Consider the following 22,535-nt stretch of genomic DNA (forward strand, 5'->3'; position numbering starts at 1 on the left):
AGCTGCCGCTGAAAGGGGCAGCGCACATAGCAGGTCACCCTGAGGAGCCCACCGACCCCTTCCTCCCTTAAAAAAAAAAAAAAAAAAAAAAAAATCTGTGCCTTATCTGTATCTTGTCTATACATAATAGGGCCCGCCAACTACCAACATATTTAATGAGCCAGAGCTATATCTTGCCTGTGCCAAAACTAGAAATATACGCTTCCGCTTCCTTGACATCGTTAAAAAAATGAGTACGTCCATTTTTAATAAGCTTAAGACGGGCAGGCTCCTGTAAGAACGCCTGACCACCGCTGGATTTAATGGGATCAATCAATTTACGAAGCATCCAGCGTCTATCCATTGTTTCTTTACTAAGATCTGAACGAGCAAAAATTGAGAGTTACCCTATAACTATAGGGGCATTAGGACGTGCTCTCTGCCAAACAGCTTGGCGCAGTAGAAAGTTACCAAAAAAAATTATAAAGGGACGTGGATACTGATTTTCTCTATTTCTCATAACCAAGGGAAGACGATGAGCACGTTGAATTTGTGAATCCCAATCCCAGTCTGCAAGATCTGGGAAAGCTTTTTGCAACAGCCCCACTAAATAAGCCCTCAGATCAGAACCCTCAGATCCCTCTGGAATCCCAAAGAGTCTCAAATTGGAACGTCTTTGTCGATTTTCCAAATCTTCTACCTTTAATTGCAGTGCCAACAACTGGGTATCATGTTTCTCAACTACAGCAGTCATATTTGTGCTTGTCTCTTCAATCTCAACCACTCGTTGTTGGAGTCCAGCAATATCTTGAGAGATCCCCCCCAGTTTAGAGGCAAGTTCTTGCAGTGAGGTACGCATTTTGTTATTATCCTCCCTCAGTTGGATATAGTGTTCCTTGGCTTCAGCCCGTTGGTCATTCAATATCTGAAGTATTGTGTCTACTGAGGAAGAATCAGACAATACTTGCCCTTGTCCTTTTTTAGAGATACATGGATGTTCTATTTGATGTGGTAGAGGAAGCGTAATAGCAGTATTAGTAGGACTCTCAATAGGAGAGGACAAGGTATGGCTTATTGTTATAGGAATCGTAGTTGCATTAGATTGTAGAGTTGTATCTATGCACACTGAATCACCCCCACGTGCTTGGATCAAAAGCAGTTCTTGAGCAGTTAGCCCGTCTGATGGCGGATTGAGCAAAGCAGTTAGAGCATTGTTTTCTACTTCTACTGCGATAGGACTACCTGGAGAAGAGAGCGTTTCTGTTGTGGGAAGAGGTTCGATTGTACTTGCCCCTGATAGTCTCTGTGTCATGTTTTTAACTAGACTTTTTGCTTCCATCCATTTTCTTAGGGGACTTTTATCCACATGAGTCTTCCTTAGATTCTGAGTATTATTTATATTGGGCCGGTTTGGTATGACAATTTTGCATCCTCTTTTAGCCCGAGACTTGCTTTTAGGTTTGCGACCTCTTCCTACTCGAAATTTTGCCTTGGAGTCCGTGTAATGACCGTTCGCTCGTCTCTCCCCTAACTCATCTTCAGTCCTGGCCTCGTCCTCTGCTCTGGCCTCAGCGTCCAGACCCTCAAAGGAATCCTGCGCAGATACTGTATTGCACAGAGTGGTATCTGCCAACAGGCAGATACTGTATTGCACAGAGTCGCATCTGCCAATAGGCAGACACCGTACAGCACAGAGTCGTCTCTGCCAACGGGAAGACACCGTACAGCACAGAGTCGTCTCTGCCAACAGGCAGATACTGTATTGCACAGAGTGGTCTCTGCCAACAGGCAGATACTGTATTGCACAGAGTCGCATCTGCCAATAGGCAGATACTGTATTGCACAGAGTGGTCTCAGCCAACAGGCAGATACTGTATTGTTCAGAGTCGTCTCTGCCAATAGGCAGACACCATACAGCACAGAGTTGTCTCTGCCAACGGGCAGACACCGTACAGCACAGAGTCGTCTCTGCCAATGGGCAGACTCCGTACCGCACAGTCGTCTCTGCCAATGGGCAGACTCCGTACCGCACAGAGTGTTGTGCTGGTGGTCTTAGGGCTGCAAGCTTCTACTAACCAGAGGCTGGATGGATAGGACTAGGGTGGTCTGGTCTGGTCCTAGGCAGGGAGACCAATCACCTTGTCTGGTATTGTTAAATGTAGTGATGTTGTTCCCAGTTTCTACATCCCCTGTAGCCCATTATCAGGAGCCCTTTGTGTCCCCCAGATTGGTGGTAGTGCGTCCTGAGTAGTTCTAATAGCTCCTTGAATACAATACACAAATATGGCTGCCAACTACATTTCCAGTGCACCGCTCTATAGGCAGGCGCGGCTTTAGATGATTCTATTCTAAACAGGTATTTCATTATTTTGTTTAAGTCATGTTTTGTACATTCTCAAGTAAGACTAACAAGAGCCTACCTGCGCACACCCACACATCTGTTGCCACCAACCCACCTCCCCTTACAAGGGCCACATCAATGCAGATTCTCACCCTGAACAGGGAGAGCACTGGCGAGCGTCCTAAGCCTATCCGCACCGACCCGAAGCCCCCTCCTGCCCACAGCTTGCAGTCTGGGATAGCTCTGCATCCATGAATGTGCTGGTTGGAAACACAACAGGAGTCCGGCTTCTACTTGTGCCTCTGACGTAAGACCAGTGAAGACCTCATTCGGATAACTGGGTTCTTGACTCTGACCAAACTAATGGGGCCATATTAAGCACAGTACCCTGGCACAACTGGCATTTGCACCCGCTGTTTGCACTCAGAAGCGCTTTGGTATTACAGAAGGGGTCACAGACACCTGTGTGGCGTGGCGTCAGCTGTGATATGGATCGTCACAATCACAAGGGCCATATTCCCATTTCCTCCGGGAATTGTTTGACCCTAAGCAAATGAGGGAAGATCTTTGCACTTGCCCCCACACCGCATTACAGAAGCAGATGCAGGCAAAGGAGCATTCGGTAGGTTCACTGATTGTGCTCCAAATCTTAGATGATGCACAAACAGTGCGCCCTTCTGAGGGCACCTTTTGGGAGCAGGCATAAGGGCTACAGGGACCCCCTAACATCCCTATGCAAGGGGGTGCAGTAACACACAGCACCCGCCTGCACCGTGAATACCTGCACCCTCTTAAAAATGGGGCCACAACCTCTTCCTGTTAAAGGTAGTGCTGTGGTTTGCTCTGTCTTTCACTAAACGTGCTCTTTACATCGCAGTCGTGTAATGTCAGAGTTCACACCTGTTCAGACACAGCACATTTTTGTTCTGTAAATATGCGCACAATCCTTGTTTGTGCAAGGCGCACCCAGTGGTTGAAGTGGGGAAAAAGAAAGTAGGGGAACTGTGGGCAGAGAATCAGAGGGCGGGAATAACACGAGGACTGGGTCAGTGGGTGGAGTCAGAGGTGTGGCCAGAAAGAGCAAAACATCCCAATTTTTAGTATTGTTTGGCATTTCACTCACCAGTTACAGCTTATTATGCTATTTAATTCAACCAATTGATACACGTTTATTTAAGGTTTAATATGAGTTATTGCCATTAAAATACATTCACAAAGTGGGATATGTTTCCAATCACAGAATGTGCCAAATACATATAGAAGTGGAATCACAAGACATTTGTCTCCAAACAATGCAATTTCTTTCATCAGCACTTCTCCTCTCGTTTTCCACAAGAGCAGTTCAAACATGAATTGCAAAACATCCTAGTTTGCAAGTGTTTTCCACATAATTATGGTTTTGCCATATTTGCCACATAATACATTATCTGCTGCATAATCAGACAGTTTTAACAAAAAAAATTGTTTGTAGCTCAAGCGGATCAAAAGTTACTAAAAAATGTGACTTGTGCTGCTGCAAAGTGGAGGGCCCTTTGCAAAATGTGACTGGTCACCTCTCTCACTGCTGCAATTGCATATTACTCTGGTACTAATGAGGTAAAACCTTTGCAGAAACCGTTAGTATGTGTAAAAATGTAAAAATAATAAAGTATCAGAAAATGTACCGCATTACACTGCAGCCTTTTTTTTACTGCATACTTTAGTCAACACAGCAGCATAATTTTGTCCTCAATTGCTGTGTAATTCCAGGGGCCCCAAAGCAGGCAGCACATGTTAAAAGTGTTTGTGCATAAAGCAGAGAGAACGTGAAGTTTGGGAACTTAGTTTGGTGTGTGTGCAAATCCTGCATTGCCGATCCCTGGTGAGTTGGACTACCCCTGCTGAAGCAACGCCAATGGAGGTACCAATGGGTGAGGCGGACTGGCCTCAAGGGTCCTGTGACCTTACTGACAGAGTTACTGTCGCTCTAGGGTATGCTGCTTCGTAGGTCTGCCCGCAAGACTGGAGGTGAACTTCAGTATGGATTGTGGTGGGCAGGCCTTGAAGGTGAACCCACACTTGCCACCACTAGGGTCCACCTGCTGGTGCTAAGACACCAGGGCTTCTAAGGGCTAGCGGGGCCTTGTAAGGTCAATAACAGGAACGTGCTCAGGAGAGTGGTCTGGGGGGCTGGTCATGAACGCTGAAACTGGTTCCCCAGTTCCAAATTCAGCAGCTCTGGCCATTGTGCCACATCCTCTCCCCACTGAACACAAAACTGCCCCACTGAAAGAAACTCAAACTACCTTCAGCTACAACCCAAGTGTGCCCGCTACAAACACCTGGATGCGACTCAATTCAAATTCTGCACTAGACAAGAGTAATATGCTGCCTGAAAAAAAGTAACAACATCCTGGAAAAAGCAAACCCTCATAGGGAATGCAAGATTAAGTAAAGCATGTGAAATGTAAGCAGGAACACCATGGGTACACCTTAACACTTTTACACTCATTATTCGGAAATCAATGAGTGTTTTTACTTGAAAACTTAAGGACATGACCATAGGGCCCTGAAGGGACCCATTTCAATGTCCACTGCTTAGATCCTAACAAAACGTAAGCAGTTTAAAAAGACCACATCCCTGAACTCAGAGCCGCAGTACACATCTTATAAACTAAGATAAGTAAAACAGCTGACAAGGATCACATGAAACGTTTTCCACTCCATGCATTAACCAGGTATTGCAGACCCTCCAGGAGCGGCGCCCTTCCCCATCCAGGGAAAAGAAGGCTGATCAAAGAAAGACGCTAAAACGAAAGTAGCGCTTCACTGGCAAACTCTGTAAAGTGTCGCTAATGTGTGTGGGTGGGAATGAAACCAATCTGGCCACTTTGCGACCGCTCTGTCTTATTAAGGTATTTAGTTAGTTTTCCTATTTTTAACTTATTTTTGCACTCCATCCGAGGCTGCACTTTGGAATAGAAAAGTGTCAGAAAAAGACGGAAGTGTTTCTTTCTCTGTTGGATCCAGTTCACCGGGGGACGAATGAAGGAAAGGAGAGGAAAGCGAGGGTAGGAGCCGTTTCTAGAAGTCACGGTTTTCAGCAGGTGAGGAGGAGCGACACCGAGAGAGATGGAAGAAGAGGATGAAAGAGGGGGTGCCAGCTGATAGCGGGGGAGCGGGAGAAGTGGGCACTGCCCTTGTCTTTTATCGGCAACAAGGAAGAGAGAGGACTTTTCCTTCTCTGCCCACCCCGCCCCTCCCCCAACTGCCGAGCCTTATTTCCCTCCCATCCTGGTACGCATTTTTAAAATGAAAAAGTAGGGGAATGGATTCTAATAAATTGAAAAAGTAGGGGCACTCCATGCCTGACGATCCCGCCCACTTCGACCCCTGGGCACGCCTAGTGAAGTGTGTGCCACAGCACACAATGGGGGCGGTGTGCTCAATATGCAGTCGGGCAGTTGGTAGATGTGTTAGTCGCATCTTTATAGCAATATTGCTCAGGCATCTTCAGCGACCGGTGAAATTCATAAATCCCTTCGCTTCATCCTGGCTACGATTTATAATACAAGCAGCTGCGGCCCGTCTGTAAGTGGGGAGGGCCCCGTCTCCCCACCTTTGTCTGTCAGGCTGACAAGACAGTCTGCATGTTCAGGCCGGGCGGCCAGGTGTCTGGCTGCCTGAGCAGTACTTTGCCAGACGCAACCCCCTTAGCCCAGCAAAGCACTGGGAGGCCCTCCCCTCATGACGAGGGGGCACCTCGGTGATGCCCTCAGACCTGGGCGCTTCGGTTTTAAGGCCTGAAGTGTGCACAACAGAGTGTACATCGGGTGACACTCGTCACAGAGTGGGGTTGGGTCAGCAGTCTCACTGACCCACGTGGACATCATTTAGTGGTTGCCAGGGGCCTCTGCTGCGACCCCTGGCATGTCCCTTGTGACCCCTGGCACTGCCTTTGTGACCCCCTCATGTCAACAGTGGCAGGAACAGAAACAGCTCGTCCTCACGGACATCGGTGGGGGCTTCTCTCCTTGTTTTTTGTCAATTTTTTATTATACTAATAGTGAATAATATTACAATAGTCGCTTTTAGTTTAATAAAAACAGAGTACAAATAGCTGGAATATGACTTTCCCTGGCAGCTGAGGTAAGGGAAAAAATGCTTTTAAATGTGTGTATGGTGTGTGTATGCTTGCAGGTTTGATTGTGTTTATGTAAGAGAGTATGTATATGTGTGTGCATGTGTAGGCAGTGTGTGTGTGCGTATGTCTGAATGTGTGTGCATGTGTAGGCAGTGTCAGGGGCGTAACAAAGGCCCCCGCAGCCCCCGCAGTGCGGGGGGGCCACGAGTTCTAAGGGGCCCCACACAGAACCCTGGCCCGAGGGCTCCCGAGTAAATCCGGAAGGGGCCCCTCACTGCAGTTTGCAGAGGGCCCCCTCCATTTTCGTTACGCCACTGGGCAGTGTGTGTGTTTGTGTAAATGTGTGTGTATGAACAGAATGTGTGTGTGTATGTGTGAGTGTGTGTATGTGTGAATGCACATGTATGTATAAGCATATGTATGTTTTTATTTATTTTGTTTATAACGTTTTATATAGCGCAAACTTGACCCTAGAAGGGTATCAGAGCGTTTTACAAATAGTTCAATAAGTACAAAATAGATAAACAAGAAACAGAACTTGACACTGTCCGTTGCAAATCAGGAGTGGGGCAGTGAGTTATAAACCAGTACTTAGACGGCGTGCAAGCCCTGGTTGGAGAACAGCGCCAGATCAGTATCCAGAGAATGAGTTTGTGGGTTCAGGGTAGAGATTTGTTCATTAAAAGCAGTGTGACTTCTTTTTGAATGAAGTGATTGAAGGGATCAGTCTGTTTTCAGGGGGCAGGGAGTTCCAGATTCTAGGGGCCAATCGGAGAAGGCTCGGATGTAGGTTTTCTTTTTCCAAAATGTTTGCGGTTTCAACAGTAAGGTGCTAGTGCTTCTGGACGATCTGCCACCGCCGGACAGTTCCAGTTTGTCAGCGAGGTACTTCGGTGTGTTGAAGTGTAGGGCTTTGTGGGTCATGCAAGCAATTTTCATCTGAATCCTTGCCTCAAAAGGGAGCCAGTTTACTGCCTTCAGATCTGGAGTGATGTGGTTGTACCTTTTCGATCCAGCGATGAGCCTTGCAGCAGAGTTAAGGGATGCCCTTAGTGGAGCCAACTTGGATCTCGGCAGACCACATAGGGTAGCACTCCCCTAGTCTAATCTTCGGATCACTAGCTCTTGCACGGCTGATTTAAGGTCGTCGCAGGGGAGGAAGGGTTTTACTTTTCTTAGAATGCTCATTTGAGAGTTTGCTCCTCTGGCGGCTGAGCTGATGTGCTCCTGCGTGTTGACATTCTTGTCAAGTGTAATTCCTAGTGATCTTGTGGAATCTAAAATGTGTGGAAGGCAGTTGAAGGCTGCTAAGTTTTTCATCCAATCACTGATGTCGAGGGATCTTTTTGGTGGGCAATTAGGAAGAATTTGGTTTTGAGCGAGTTGAGTTTAAGGTGGTTTCTGGTTAGCCAGTTTGGGGTTTTTATCAGAGTTTTGTTGAGTAGACGGATATCCTCAGGGGAGGCGATTTTATGGTATAGTTGGGTGTCGTCTGCATTCATGTGGTATTGTACATTGGAAAATTTCAGAATTTTGGTTAGAGGCTCCATGAACAGGTTAAAGAGAGTAGGTGATAAGGTGTGAGTGAAGGTCAAGGGGCATGTGATATCACTTCCGCTACCCCTGGCATTTTGGTGAATTGACGTCCATGTTGACCCCATTTCACTCGGTGGCATGTAATGGACTACCTCCTCTTCTCATTGGCTGACCCATAACAAGGTCAGCCAATGAGAGGAGGCGGCAGTCCCAATCCTGCAGGAACCATTTAGATTTCCATTCCGCCACCGAGAACACTGTCCCTGCACAGTACTTTTTTTTTTTGCAATGTTTGATGCGTGCGTGTATGTGTGAATGTATGGGTGTGAGTGCATGTAGATGGGTGAGTGGGAGCATGTATGTGGGTGCATGTGTGGCTCGCTCGCTCCCCCCAGCTCACACTACCGGCCGCCACTTGACAGCTCCGAGTGCCTTGCACTGAAGCACAAAGCCACTTCATTAAATCCCCATGTTCAAGGGGCAGCTCCTTATTATTGGATGGATCCAACATGGCTCAAGTTAAACCGCTCCATAAAAAGAGTGAGATGTGGCCTTTCGAAACCGGCGAGATACTGCAGAAATGGAAATGTCCCCCTTCCACCATGAAATGCTGCAAGGCAGCGCTGGCCCAGGTGATGTGCTTTGGCCAAGGAAAAATCTCGTTGGTCAACAATCAAAGAATGTTTTAATCCTTCAGACATGCATCTGACTACTGAAACTGCAAAATCTTTTAAATCGGTTTTAACAAATTTGAAAGCAGCGAGTTCTCTATAATGTTATTTGCAGGAACCAACACTTTACCTTTTTTTCTTGTTTTTGACAATGATGCGTTTTTAATTTGCCTTTCAGCACACAATGTTTTAATTTAAATTTGTAAAGTGTTTTTACTAACCATAAAATAAAAGATCTCTCTCTCGCCATAAATCCCACCATTTCACTTCTGTACTGCTCGTTTACAATTTAGTCGTCTGCATTTTAGAGTGAGTGTATCAAAGGTTATATTAAGGTATGAGGAGGTGCATCAGATTATAACGAGAATGATGTCATCAGTGATGTCATTTGAGATGTCATCAGTGATGTCATCAGTGATGTCACTGACCATGTCATGAATGATGTAATATCTGACGTCATCAGCAGTGCATTGCGGGGGCGCAAGTTATAGTTAGCTGAAATAACTATAACTCTAAGGTTTTTAAATGCTAATTTCGAACTATAACGTCCCTGAAACCTATGGGTTTTTCAGTGAATTGCAAAGGTTTTTTAAATACTAATTTCTAACTATAACGTCCCAGAAACCTGCGCTTTTTTCTGTGAATTTATATATATATATATATATAGTAATAACCCCAATGATTACACTTGCCAAACGAAGTAGGCACGGACTCGTTCAAGGTGCATTGTAAATATTTTTATCGTTGTTTTAGTCCATTAGATTATATTGTGCATAGTGTATTGTCCATGACGCGTTTCGACTGTATTCACACGGCCTTGATCACATGACCCACTGCGAATGGTGGCGTCACATTTAACCCCTTACACCCTGTGATATAGAGACATAGGCAACAGACCATGATTTCCATTGTGTAGCATTCTGTCCACATTCTGTTCATGCTGTGTAGATGTTGTTACTACCAATCATTCTTCAACGGAAATATATATGCAATTAAGATTACTCATTGGATTGCGATACATTTAAATTCGCCAACTTCATAAAGAGACTCATTGAATGCCACATGCATGTGCGTGTTATATTCCATCTCTTTTTTAAAAAACTGCTCACCAACCATCCATTTAAATACATTGCTATTGACACCAATTCATTTCTATTATCGATCGATTTACACCACAATAAAGTGCTGAGTGCTTTCAAAGTGCAAAAATACATAAAAAAGTGCTTGTCTCGAGACATTTAGCAGCTGTAATATATTTACATGTAGTAAATTAATGTCTACATGTCCAACAACTTCAAATCATAATCTCCTGAAGTACTAAAATGCATGGACGCCCAGTCATGGGACCAAAAGGGTAACAGTGTGCATCAAGATCTTGCAATTGTGTGCATTTTTATCTTATCCCATATCAGTACCTGCGCGGCCGTCTTCAACGGAAGGATTATTTCACAATTCTGCGCTAATGCATTTTCATGATTGGGATTTGCCATTACTGAATACAGTGCTAATGCTGCTTACAAAGTGGCCCATGCAATATATATATATATATATATATATATATATATATATATATATATATATATATATATATATATATATATATATATATTCACTGAAAAAACCATAGGTTTCACACATGTTATAGTTAGCGGAAATTTTACTGATAAAAAACCAATGAAATTCCCCCGTTATAGTTAGTGCAGGCAACTATAACTCACGCGACCGCAATCCTCTGCTGATGCTAATACTGTATTTAGACACTTATTTGCCCATGTCTTCTTCCATACATTTTTAGCTATACATATATTACAAATATTTTTTTTTCATAAAGACACATATGTCATCAGCAGAAGATTGCGGTCGCGTGAGTTATAGTTGCCTGCACTAACTATAACGGGGGAATTTCATTGGTTTTTTATCAGTAAAATTTCCGCTAACTATAACATGTGTGAAACCTATGGTTTTTTCAGTGAATTTGCAAGGTTTTTTAAATGCTAATTCCTAACTATAACGTGTGTGAAACCTATGGTTTTTTCAGTGAATTTGTACGGTTTTTTAAATGCTAAGTTACTTTACGCCATTCGTGGCGTGCGCGCCCACTTAACGCAGTTCGTTCCGTGCGCGCACGGTGCGCTTCGCGCACCGTGCATGCACAGTGAGCACGCGGTGCGCTTCGCGCACCGCGCGCCCACTTTACGCAGTTAGTGCCGTGCACGCACGGTGGGCACGCGGTGCGCTACGCGCACCGCGTGCCCACGTTACGCTAGATGGGCCATGTACGCACGATGCGCTTCGCGCACCGTGCGCACATGGAGGACATATGATGCACTTCGTTTTGAAAGGTAATATTTTAATTTTTCGTATATGTTATAAGCCATGCACAAATGGTGCCCTTCGGGCACCATTTGCACACGGGGTGGAGAGAGTGTGGATAATTTTTTGTTTTATTATTTTTTTAAAAAATATTTTAGTTTAACTCATATTTAATAAGCCATGCACAATTGATGCCCTTCGGGCACCAATTGCATACGGGGTGGGGAGAGTGTGGATAATTTTTTTTTTTTTATAATTTTTTACCGTACGCGTACGGTAAGCGTAATCGGCGAAATTAGCGAAAAAATAAAAATTCCGTTTTTGGCCTTGGGGGATCTTTGGGGACTCCCTCAACATTGCTATGTGTGTGGGAGACGTCTAAACAGCCCCTTTACATGTTTTTGTGCTTTATATTTTAAATATCACTCTCAGTGCGAGAGAGAAAATGGCGGCCGCCGCTTCCTGGTTTCGGCCGATTCGAATGTTTACTAAGATCTAAGAGCCAATCAGAATCGCGCTCGCGCACGCCACCGTACGCGTACGATAAGCGTACCGTAAGCGCACCGTAAGCTGGCTCAGATATATATATTGATTTAAAGGCTATTTTCTCAGAATCTACTGAACAGATTTACACCAAACCTACAAAAGGCACTTCCTTGACCTGAGGACTACCTCTCTGACAAATTTCTAGTAATTCTGTTCAGCCGTTCGGGCTGTAGCCCTGTCTAAAGGTCCTATGGAAAAATGCATGGGAAAAACGAGTTTTGGGACCCCCCTTTTATCTCAGCCCCCGCTTGACGAATCCCCCCGAGACTTTCAGGGTAGGAGCGGAGCGTAGCGCCCCACCTATTTTGAAAAATTCGCGAGGATTCGTCGACCGGCGCCAAAGTTATTCAAAATAGAATGTTGCGGATTTCCTATGGAAACGTGGTCCTAACTATAACTACCTACTGGCGACCGCCAGTAGGTAATATATATATATATATATATATATATATATATATATATAATTATAACCGGTAGTAGTGGTTTTGAAGACCACACATCTTGTGTTAAGTGAACACATTGGTACATTAACACCCTGCTACCAAGGATGCTTGTAACACATTAGAGTGAACATGAGAGACCATAGTACCAAAGCACTAACAAAGTTGTCAAAACGAATCATTTTAAACCTTCCCAATAATTCGTATCACATTACTGTTGATTCTAGATTGAAGACCAGAGCCAGATGGTTGTAGACCCTAAGCGTATATTAGAACCCGGTAAAAAAACAGCCGGCGTGTGTTTCGTCACAAGGTAACTTCTTCAAGGCTAAATCCACGTGCTTCTCTCTGCAAAGTATGAGCGTCTTGGAAGTCCACTTCCGAGATGCTAATACTTTGAGGAGAGAAGCACACGCTTAATAGGAAACTTATCAAGGTTTCTTTACATGGACTGGTCGGGAGCGGCCAGCTGTATAGACGGAATATCTAACTTTATCAGAACGTTCATGGCCTGTTACAAGACTTGAGGTCATCGATCTAAAATTGAAGTACCACTAGGTTGGACATAGTCGACCCAACCAGAACATTGAGATCGTGGAACATTCTGCAAATGAATGATTCTTCGACTATACGCGTTATTTCTTAAGATAATTTTCAGAACTTTTGACCAATCGACTAAGTGCTTGGGTACTATGGTCTCTCATATATATATATATATATATATATATTTTTTTTTTATTTATTTTTTGCTGGAAAGGTTCCTGGAGAATGTTTACCTTAGTCGCGTCCCGTGTGATCCGTTACTCACAAAGCTAAATGTGCTTTACGCTTCTTTAGCACTGCAGCACGGACTTGCCCATATGTTCAGCCTCACTAGTGGCCTTTATTCTCCTTTATTTACATAGGTAGCATCCGGGGTATGCTCTTAAACCCTTTAGAGCCTGGAGAGGCGCTTCCACACCATATACTAGAACCTTGGAGTAAAGTTGGCCTTGTGAAGAAAACAGAAGAGGGAGAACTTTATTTCCAGCTCAACCCATCCTTGACAGACATTTTGCTTTTGGGATTGCAGCTTCCTCTGCATGAGGATGAGGAAGAGAATATTTTTACAACTATAGACTCTCTAAAACCCAGGTGGCTCTGCAGACCCTGAGGGCCTGCGACACACATCTATAGGGCTTGGTCTAGAAGCCACGATAGACTCTAGCATCAGAAGACTTCCTAAACATGCCTAAGTGCGATATGGTACTTTCAATGGCAAATATTGCTTCCATTTTTTATTTTTCTAAGTCAGTCCATTTCAATGCTTACACTACCAACAAGCTCTCCTTTTCTTGTAAAACGCGCGTTTGCACTCTTCGGTGTAGAGGTACGCTCTAAAAAGACAAACATCTCTGTTTTTTATTTGATTTGCGGACTTTTTGGTCTCAGTCCTCACTTTACTCCTACATTGTTGATTAACCTGACTGTGAGCAAATCCAGTTTAAGATGAAAAGGAAAGAGCAGGGTTAATCGCCAGCCAGTAACTTCCAAAAGCACATGCTGGAATGAAGAACAGCTGGCTGAGGTGACGTGTGCAGCATCTGTGAAGCGTGGGCTCGTCGCCAATGTGTGCACATATCTAGAATTGTTACTTCTCAGTGTTTGGCCGAGCGCTGGCAGCCAGCTTGGATCTGTTCCTTTAAACTGCTGCCACTAATCCCAGTCTCCTGATTGGTTCCCCATGCTGGACCATGACAACCTCTGTCTCATCATCTTCAGGTGCCAAAAATAGGCTCCAAACTACAAAGCTGCTGGTCAAATGATGTATGAAACCTTCTCAGATGCCTGCTGAGTCATGCGTTCAAGAGCAGTGGGTCCCCGCAGTGTGGCCGTCCTCACTTTAGGGGCGCGGATGTGGCATAGTCTATCCTTCGTGTGCCTACCATTAAGGGACCCCAGGACCCAACCAAATCCGTGCATGTGTTTTACAGCTGGCTTATGAATAATGAATACCAATCCGGTCTCAGATGGGGAGCAGCAGGCCTCTACTGGACCATTCTAAACCTTCCTTTTCGTCAGTGGGCAATTCATGTGCAGGTCCTCAAAGAGTTTTGCGACACATCTCTCTGCACTGTTTCTACAAGTGTTTTTCATCATGAAGACTATTGTTATTAGCGCCCTCTCACTCTGTGAGTTGTTGCTCTTTTCCTCTACCACGGTTTATTGTCTGGTTACATAAATTGTTGAAAAAGATGTCTGTCCCCTGCGTGTTTCCCGATCAAAAAATACCTGTGTATTGATCTATTGCTGATATTTAAGAAAAACGCATGATATGGCGTGGGTAACTTTGTAATGTGCACCTTGTTCAGAAATATATACAATTAAAATCCTATTTTGAATCTTCTGTAATTCAGATTGTACAATATTAAATAAAGCAACATAATAATCATGTTGAGTGAGAAAGCTTAACTAATGGCGGAGGAACAGCTGCAGTGAACCTATCCCTCTGCGTTCCAGAGCGGTGCCCATCTCCACTAGACATAGGTCTAACAGCCCTAAGGGATGGTACTCATTGTATGTTTAAGGAGTGGTCCTTTCTCTCTATGCCCCAGAGCGGTGCCCATCTCCACTAGACATAGGTTTCGCTGTCCTAAGGGATGGCGCTCCGGGTTCGTTTAAGGAGTGCCTCTTTCTCTCTATGCCCCAGAGTGGTGCCCATCTCCACTAGACATAGCTTTCACTGTCCTAAGGGATGGTGCTACGGGTTCGTTTAAGGAGTGCCTCTTTCTCTCTATGCCCCAGAGTGGTGCCCATCTCCACTAGACATAGGTTTAGCTGTCCTAAGGGATGGCGCTTCGGGTTCGTTTAAGGAGTGCCTCTTTCTCTCTATGCCCCAGAGCGGTGCCCATCTCCACTAGACATAGGTCTAACAGCCCTAAGGGATGGTACTCATTGTATGTTTAAGGAGTGGTCCTTTCTCTCTATGCCCCAGAGCGGTGCCCATCTCCATTAGACATAGGTTTCGCTGTCCTAAGGGATGGCGCTCCGGGTTCGTTTAAGGAGTGCCTCTTTCTCTCTATGCCCCAGAGCGGTACCCATCTCCATTAGACATAGGTTTCACTGCCCTGAGTGATGGTGCTACGGGTTCGTTTAAGGAGTGCCTCTTTCTCTCTATGCCCCAGAGTGGTGCCCATCTCCACTAGACATAGGTTTTGCTGTCCTAAGGGATGGCGCTTCGGGTTCGTTTAAGGAGTGCCTCTTTCTCTCTATGCCCCAGAGTGGTGCCCATCTCCACTAGACATAGGTTTCGCTGTCCTAAGGGATGGCGCTCCGGGTTCGTTTAAGGAGTGGCCCTTTCTCTCTATGCCCCAGAGTGGTGCCCATCTCCACTAGACATAGCTTTCACTGTCCTAAGGGATGGTGCTACGGGTTCGTTTAAGGAGTGCCTCTTTCTCTCTATGCCCCAGAGTGGTGCCCATCTCCACTAGACATAGGTTTAGCTGTCCTAAGGGATGGCGCTTCGGGTTCGTTTAAGGAGTGCCTCTTTCTCTCTATGCCCCAGAGCGGTGCCCATCTCTACTAGACATAGGTTTTGCTGTCCTAAGGGATGGCGCTTCGGGTTCGTTTAAGGAGTGCCTCTTTCTCTCTATGCCCCAGAGCGGTGCCCATCTCCACTAGACATAGGTTTTGCTGTCCTAAGGGATGGCGCTTCGGGTTCGTTTAAGGAGTGGTCCTTTCTCTCTATGCCCCAGAGCGGTGCCCATCTCCATTAGACATAGGTTTCAATGCCCTAAGGGATGGCGCTCCGGGTTCGTTTAAGGAGTGGCCCTTTCTCTCTATGCCCCAGAGCGGTGCCCATCTCCACTAGACATAGGTTTTGCTGTCCTAAGGGATGGCGCTTTGGGTTCATTTAAGGAGTGCCTCTTTCTCTCTATGCCCCAGAGTGGTGCCCATCTCCACTAGACATAGGTTTTGCTGTCCTAAGGGATGGCGCTTCGGGTTCGTTTAAGGAGTGCCTCTTTCTCTCTATGCCCCGGAACGGTGCCCATCTCCACTAGACATAGGTTTTGCTGTCCTAAGGGATGGCGCTTCGGGTTCGTTTAAGGAGTGCCTCTTTCTCTCTATGCCCCAGAGCGGTGCCCATCTCCACTAGACATAGGTTTTGCTGTCCTAAGGGATGGCGGTTCGGGTTCGTTTAAGGAGTGCCTCTTTCTCTCTATGCCCCAGAGCGGTGCCCATCTCCACTAGACATAGGTTTCACTGTCCTAAGGGATGGCGCTCCGGGTTCGTTTAAGGAGTGGTCCTTTCTCTCTATGCCCCAGAGCGGTGCCCATCTCCATTAGACATAGGTTTAAATGCCCTAATGGATGGCGCTCCGGGTTCGTTTAAGGAGTGGCCCTTTCTCTCTATGCCCCAGAGCGGTGCCCATCTCCATTAGACATAGGTTTCGCTGTCCTAAGGGATGGCGCTCCGGGTTCGTTTAAGGAGTGCCTCTTTCTCTCTATGCCCCAGAGTGGTGCCCATCTCCACTAGACATAGGTTTTGCTGTCCTAAGGGATGGCGCTTCGGGTTCGTTTAAGGAGTGCCTCTTTCTCTCTATGCCCCAGAGCGGTGCCCATCTTCACTAGACATAGGTTTCGCTGTCCTAAGGGATGGCGCACCGGGTTCGTTTAAGGAGTGCCTCTTTCTCTCTATGCCCCAGAGCGGTGCCCATCTCCATTAGACATAGGTTTTGCTGCCCTATGGGATAGCGCTACGGGTTCGTTTAAGGAGTGCCTCTTTCTCTCTATGCCCCAGAACGGTGCCCATCTCCACTAGACATAGGTTTCACTGCCCTATGGGATGGCGCTCCGGGTTCGTTTAAGGAGTGCCTCTTTCTCTCTATGCCCCAGAGCGGTCCCCATCTCCACTAGACATAGGTTTCGCTGTCCTAAGGGATGGCGCTCCAGGTTCGTTTAAGGAGTGCCTCTTTCTCTCTATGCCCCAGAGCGGTGCCCATCTCCATTAGACATAGGTTTCACTGTCCTAAGGGATGGCGCTTCGGGTTCTTTTAAGGAGTGGTCCTTTCTCTCTATGTCCCAGAGTGGTGCCCATCTCCATTAGACATAGGTTTCGCTGCCCTATGGGATCGCGCTACGGGTTCGTTTAAGGAGTGGCCATTTCTCTCTATGTCCCAGAGTGGTGCCCATCTCCATTAGACATAGGTTTCGCTGCCCTATGGGATGGCGCTACGGGTTCGTTTAAGGAGTGGCCCTTTCTCTCAATGTTTCAGAGCGGTGCCCATCTCCACTAGACATAGGTTTCGCTGTCCTAAGGATTGGCGCTCCGGGTTCGTTTAAGGAGTGCCTCTTTCTCTCTATGCCCCAGAGCGGTGCCCATCTCCATTAGACATAGGTTTTGCTGCCCTATGGGATAGCGCTACGGGTTCGTTTAAGGAGTGCCTCTTTCTCTCTATGCCCCAGAACGGTGCCCATCTCCACTAGACATAGGTTTCACTGCCCTATGGGATGGCGCTCCGGGTTCGTTTAAGGAGTGCCTCTTTCTCTCTATGCCCCAGAGCGGTCCCCATCTCCACTAGACATAGGTTTCGCTGTCCTAAGGGATGGCGCTCCGGGTTCGTTTAAGGAGTGCCTCTTTCTCTCTATGCCCCAGAGCGGTGCCCATCTCCATTAGACATAGGTTTCACTGTCCTAAGGGATGGCGCTTCGGGTTCGTTTAAGGAGTGGTCCTTTCTCTCTATGTCCCAGAGTGGTGCCCATCTTCATTAGACATAGGTTTCGCTGCCCTATGGGATAGCGCTACGGGTTTGTTTAAGGAGTGGCCATTTCTCTCTATGTCCCAGAGTGGTGCCCATCTCCATTAGACATAGGTTTCGCTTCCCTATGGGATGGCGCTACGGGTTCGTTCCAGGAGTGGCCCTTTCTCTCAATGTTTCAGAGCGGTGCCCATCTCCATTAGACATAGGTTTCGCTGCACAATGGGATGACACTCTGGGTGGTATATTTGGTTACGAATGAGCTGCTAACCTGTAAGTGGTACATTCGATTCGGAGTGAACTGCTAATGTGTAAGTGTTACATTGGCTACTCTTTAAATGGTACATTGGTTCTGTGAGAGCTGCTCGTCTGTAAGTGGTATGTTCTGAGTGAATTGCTAATCTTTAAGCTATCCTGTGAGCTACTAACATTTAATTGGTGTGTTGGTTTTGTGTGAGCTTTCTAGTCTGTAAGTGGTACAATGGGGTCCGTGTGAGATGCTACTCTTTGAATGGTATATTTGGTTCCGCGTGTGCTGCTAGTCTGTAAGTGGTATGTTTGGTTCCACGTGTGCTGCTAGTCTGTACCTGGTATGTTTGGTTCCATGTGTGCTGCTAGTCTGTAAGTGGTATGTTTGGTTCCGCATGTGCTGCTAGTCTTTAAGTGGTATGTTTGGTTCCGCATGAGCTGGTAGTCTGTAAGTGGTATGTTTGGTTCCACGTGTACTGCTAGTCTGTAAGTGGTATGTTTGGTTCTGTATGAGCTGCTAGTCTGTAAGTGGTATGTTTGGTTCCGCGTGTTCTACTAGTCTGTAAGTGGTATGTTTGGCTCCACGTGTGCTGCTAGTCTGTGACTGGTATGTTTGGTTCCGCGTGTGCTGCTAGTCTGTTTGTGCTGCTAGTCTGTAAGTGGTAGGTTTAGTTCCACATGAGCTGCTAGTCTGTAAGTGGTATGTTTGGCTCCGCGTGTGCTGCTAGTCTGTAAGTGGTATGTTTGGTTCCGCATGAGCTGCTAGTCTGTAAGTGGTATGTTTGGTTCCGCGTGTGCTGCTAGTCTGTAAGTGGTATATTTGGTTCCGCGTGTGCTGCTAGTCTGTAAGTGGCACATTGGAGTCTGTGTGAGATGCTACTCTTTAAATGGTATATTGGTTCTGCGTGAGTGGCTAGTCTGTAAGTGGTATATTTGGTTCTGCGTGAGTGGCTAGTTTGTAAGTGGTATATTTGGTTCTGCGTGAGTGGCTAGTCTGTAAGTGGTATATTTGGTTCTGCGTGAGTGGCTAGTCTGTAAGTGGTATATTTGGTTCTGCGTGAGTGGCTAGTCTGTAAGTGGTATATTTGGTTCTACGTGAGTGGCTAGTCTGTAAGTGGTATATTTGGCTCTGCGTGAGTGGCTAGTTTGTAAGTGGTATATTTGGCTCTGTGTGAGTGGCTAGTCTGTAAGTGGTATATTTGGCTCTGCGTGAGTGGCTAGTCTGTAAGTGGTATATTTGGCTCTGTGTGAGTGGCTAGTCTGTAAGTGGTATATTTGGCTCTGCGTGAGTGGCTAGTCTGTAAGTGGTATATTTGGTTCTGCGTGAGTGGCTAGTTTGTAAGTGGTATATTTGGTTCTGCGTGAGTGGCTAGTCTGTAAGTGGTATATTTGGTTCTGCGTGAGTGGCTAGTCTGTAAGTGGTATATTTGGCTCTGCGTGAGTGGCTAGTCTGTAAGTGGTATATTTGGCTCTGTGTGAGTGGCTAGTCTGTAAGTGGTATATTTGGCTCTGCGTGAGTGGCTAGTCTGTAAGTGGTATATTTGACTCTGCGTGAGTGGCTAGTCTGTAAGTGGTATATTTGGCTCTGTGTGAGTGGCTAGTCTGTAAGTGGTATATTTGGCTCTGCGTGAGTGGCTAGTCTGTAAGTGGTATATTTGACTCTGCGTGAGTGGCTAGTCTGTAAGTGGTATATTTGGCTCTGTGTGAGTGGCTAGTCTGTAAGTGGTATATTTGGCTCTGTGTGAGTGGCTAGTCTGTAAGTGGTATATTTGGCTCTGTGTGAGTGGCTAGTCTGTAAGTGGTATATTTGGCTCTGCGTGAGTGGCTAGTCTGTAAGTGGTATATTTGACTCTGCGTGAGTGGCTAGTCTGTAAGTGGTATATTTGGCTCTGTGTGAGTGGCTAGTCTGTAAGTGGTATATTTGACTCTGCGTGAGTGGCTAGTCTGTAAGTGGTATATTTGGCTCTGTGTGAGTGGCTAGTCTGTAAGTGGTATATTTGGCTCTGCGTGAGTGGCTAGTCTGTAAGTTGTATATTTGGTTCTGCGTGAGTGGCTAGTTTGTAAGTGGTATATTTGGTTCCGCGTGTGCTGTAGTCTGTAAGTGGTGCATTTGGTTCCGCGTGTGATGCCAGTCTGTAAGTGGCACATCGGGGTCCGTGTGAGATGCTACTCTTTAAATGGTTTGTTGGTTCCGTGTATGCTGCCAGTCTGTAAAGTGGCACATTTGGTCCCGTGCATATACTGTGAATCATCCACCCAGTTCCCTGTGATCAGCCCATGACAGTATCCTTCTTGTTTTTCAGGCCTATCTTCCTCTGCGGCGGGGATCACACTGGTGATTCGGGGTACATCGCCAGCGAAGGGTTCCCGAGCCACTACCCCTCAAACAAGAAATGCACCTGGACCATCACGGTATGATCTCTTGCTGAGCTGCCAGCACTGCCTCATGCACTTCAGTGCTGTCTTTTGCAACCTCAGTGCTGCCTCATGCACTTCAGTGCAGTCTTTCGCAACCTCAGTGCTGCCTCATGCACTTCAGTCCAGTCTCACTTGAAGTGCATGAGCACGGTGTCATACACTTCAGCCCCTTCTCGTACATTTCCGTGCAGTCCACTGGAAGTGCATGAGCGTTGTGTGAAGTGCATGAGTACTGTGTCGTACACTTCTGCCCCTCATCATACATTTCCATGCAATCTCACTTAAAGCGCATGAGCGCTGTGTTGTACGCTTGAGCCACTCCTCGCACATTTCCACACAGTCTCACTTAAAATGTATGAGCACTGCTTCATACCTTTCAGGCCCTCCTCACACATTGCTGTGCAGTTTCACTTTAAGTGCATGAGTGCTGTGTTGTATGCTTGAGCCCCTTCTTGTACATTTCCATGCAGTCTCACTTGAAGTGCATGAGCGCTGTGTCGCACACTTCAGCCCTTCCTCGTACATTTCCATGCAGTCTCACTTGAAGTGCATGAGCGCTGTCGCACACTTCAGCCCTTCTTCGTACATTTCCATGCAGTCTCACTTGAAGTGCATGAGCGCTGTGTCGCACACTCCAGCCCTTCCTCGTACATTTCCATGCAGTCTCACTTGAAGTGCATGAGTGCTGCACCAAACACAGCAGATCCTTCTCATACATTTCCATGCAGTCTCACTTGAAGTGCACGAGTGCTGCATCGTACACTTCAGGCCCTCCTCGTACATTTACATGCAGTCTCACTTGAAGTGCATGAGTGCTGTGTTGTACACTCCAGCCCTTCCTCGTACATTTCCATGCAGTCTCACTTGAAGTGCATGAGTGCTGCACCAAACACAGCAGATCCTTCTCATACATTTCCATGCAGTCTCACTTGAAGTGCATGCATGCTGCGCCGTACTCTTCAGGCCCTCCTCACACATTCCTGTGCAGTTTCACTCTGTGCAGTTTCACTTTAAGTGCTTGAGCGCTGTGTCATACGCTTGAGCCCCTCCTTGTACATTTCCATGCAGTTTCACTTGAAGTGCATGAGCGCTGTGTCGTACGCTTGAGCCTCTCCATGTACAGTTCCATGCAGTCTCACTTGAAGTGCATGAGCGCTGTGTCGCACACTTGAGCCCATCCTCGTACATTTCCATGAAGTCTCACTTGAAGTGCATGAGCGCTGTGTCGCACACTTCAGCCCTTCCTTGTACATTTCCATGCAGTCTCACTTGAAGTACATGAACGCTGTGTCGCACATTTCAGCCCTTCCTCGTACATTTCCATGCAGTCTCACTTGAAGTGCATGAGTGCTGTGTCGCACATTTCAGCCCTTCCTCGTACATTTCCATGCAGTCTCACTTGAAGTGCATGGGCGCTGCATCGAACACAGCAGATCCTTCTCATACATTTCCATGCAGTCTCACTTGAAGTGCATGCATGCTGCGCCGTACTCTTCAGGCCCTCCTCACACATGCCTGTGCAGTTTCACTCTGTGCACTTTCACTTTAAGTGCTTGAGCGCTGTGTCATACGCTTGAGCCCCTCCTTGTACATTTCCATGCTGTTTCACTTGAAGTGCATGAGCGCTGTGTCGTACGCTTGAGCCTCTCCATGTACAGTTCCATGCAGTCTCACTTGAAGTGCATGAGCACTGTGTCGCACACTTGAGCCCATCCTCGTACATTTCCATGAAGTCTCACTTGAAGTGCATGAACGCTGTGTCGCACATTTCAGCCCTTCCTCGTACATTTCCATGCAGTCTCACTTGAAGTGCATGAGTGCTGTGTCGCACATTTCAGCCCTTCCTCGTACATTTCCATGCAGTCTCACTTGAAGTGCATGGGCGCTGCATCGAACATAGCAGATCCTTCCCATACATTTCCATGCAGTCTCACTTGAAGTGCATGAGCGCTCTGTAGCACACTTCAGCCCTTCCTCGTACATTTCCATGCAGTCTCACTTGAAGTGCATGAGCGCTGCATCGAACACAGCAGATCCTTCTCATACATTTCCATGCAGTCTCACTTGAAGTGCACGAGTGCTGCGTTGTACACTTCAGGCCCTCCTCGTGCATTTACATGCAGTCTCATTTGAAGTCATGAGTGCTGCGTTGTACACTTAAGCTCCTCCTCATACCTTTCCA

The 22,535-nt window shown here is 46.5% G+C and overlaps 1 protein-coding gene across 1 annotated transcript in view; it reads left to right on the plus strand.

Moving 5' to 3' along the window:
- The window catches only part of PCOLCE (procollagen C-endopeptidase enhancer), a 247,161-nt gene that overhangs the window by 67,848 nt on the left and 156,778 nt on the right, over positions 1 to 22,535 (plus strand). Inside the window, exon 2 of the mRNA XM_085639797.1 lies at positions 20,239 to 20,347. Coding sequence (XP_085495923.1) covers positions 20,239 to 20,347 — 109 coding nt within the window. The remainder of the gene's footprint in view (positions 1 to 20,238; positions 20,348 to 22,535) is intronic.

Source organism: Triturus cristatus, chromosome 12 (genome assembly GCF_964204655.1).
Source record: "Triturus cristatus chromosome 12, aTriCri1.1, whole genome shotgun sequence".
NCBI lineage: Eukaryota > Metazoa > Chordata > Amphibia > Caudata > Salamandridae > Triturus > Triturus cristatus.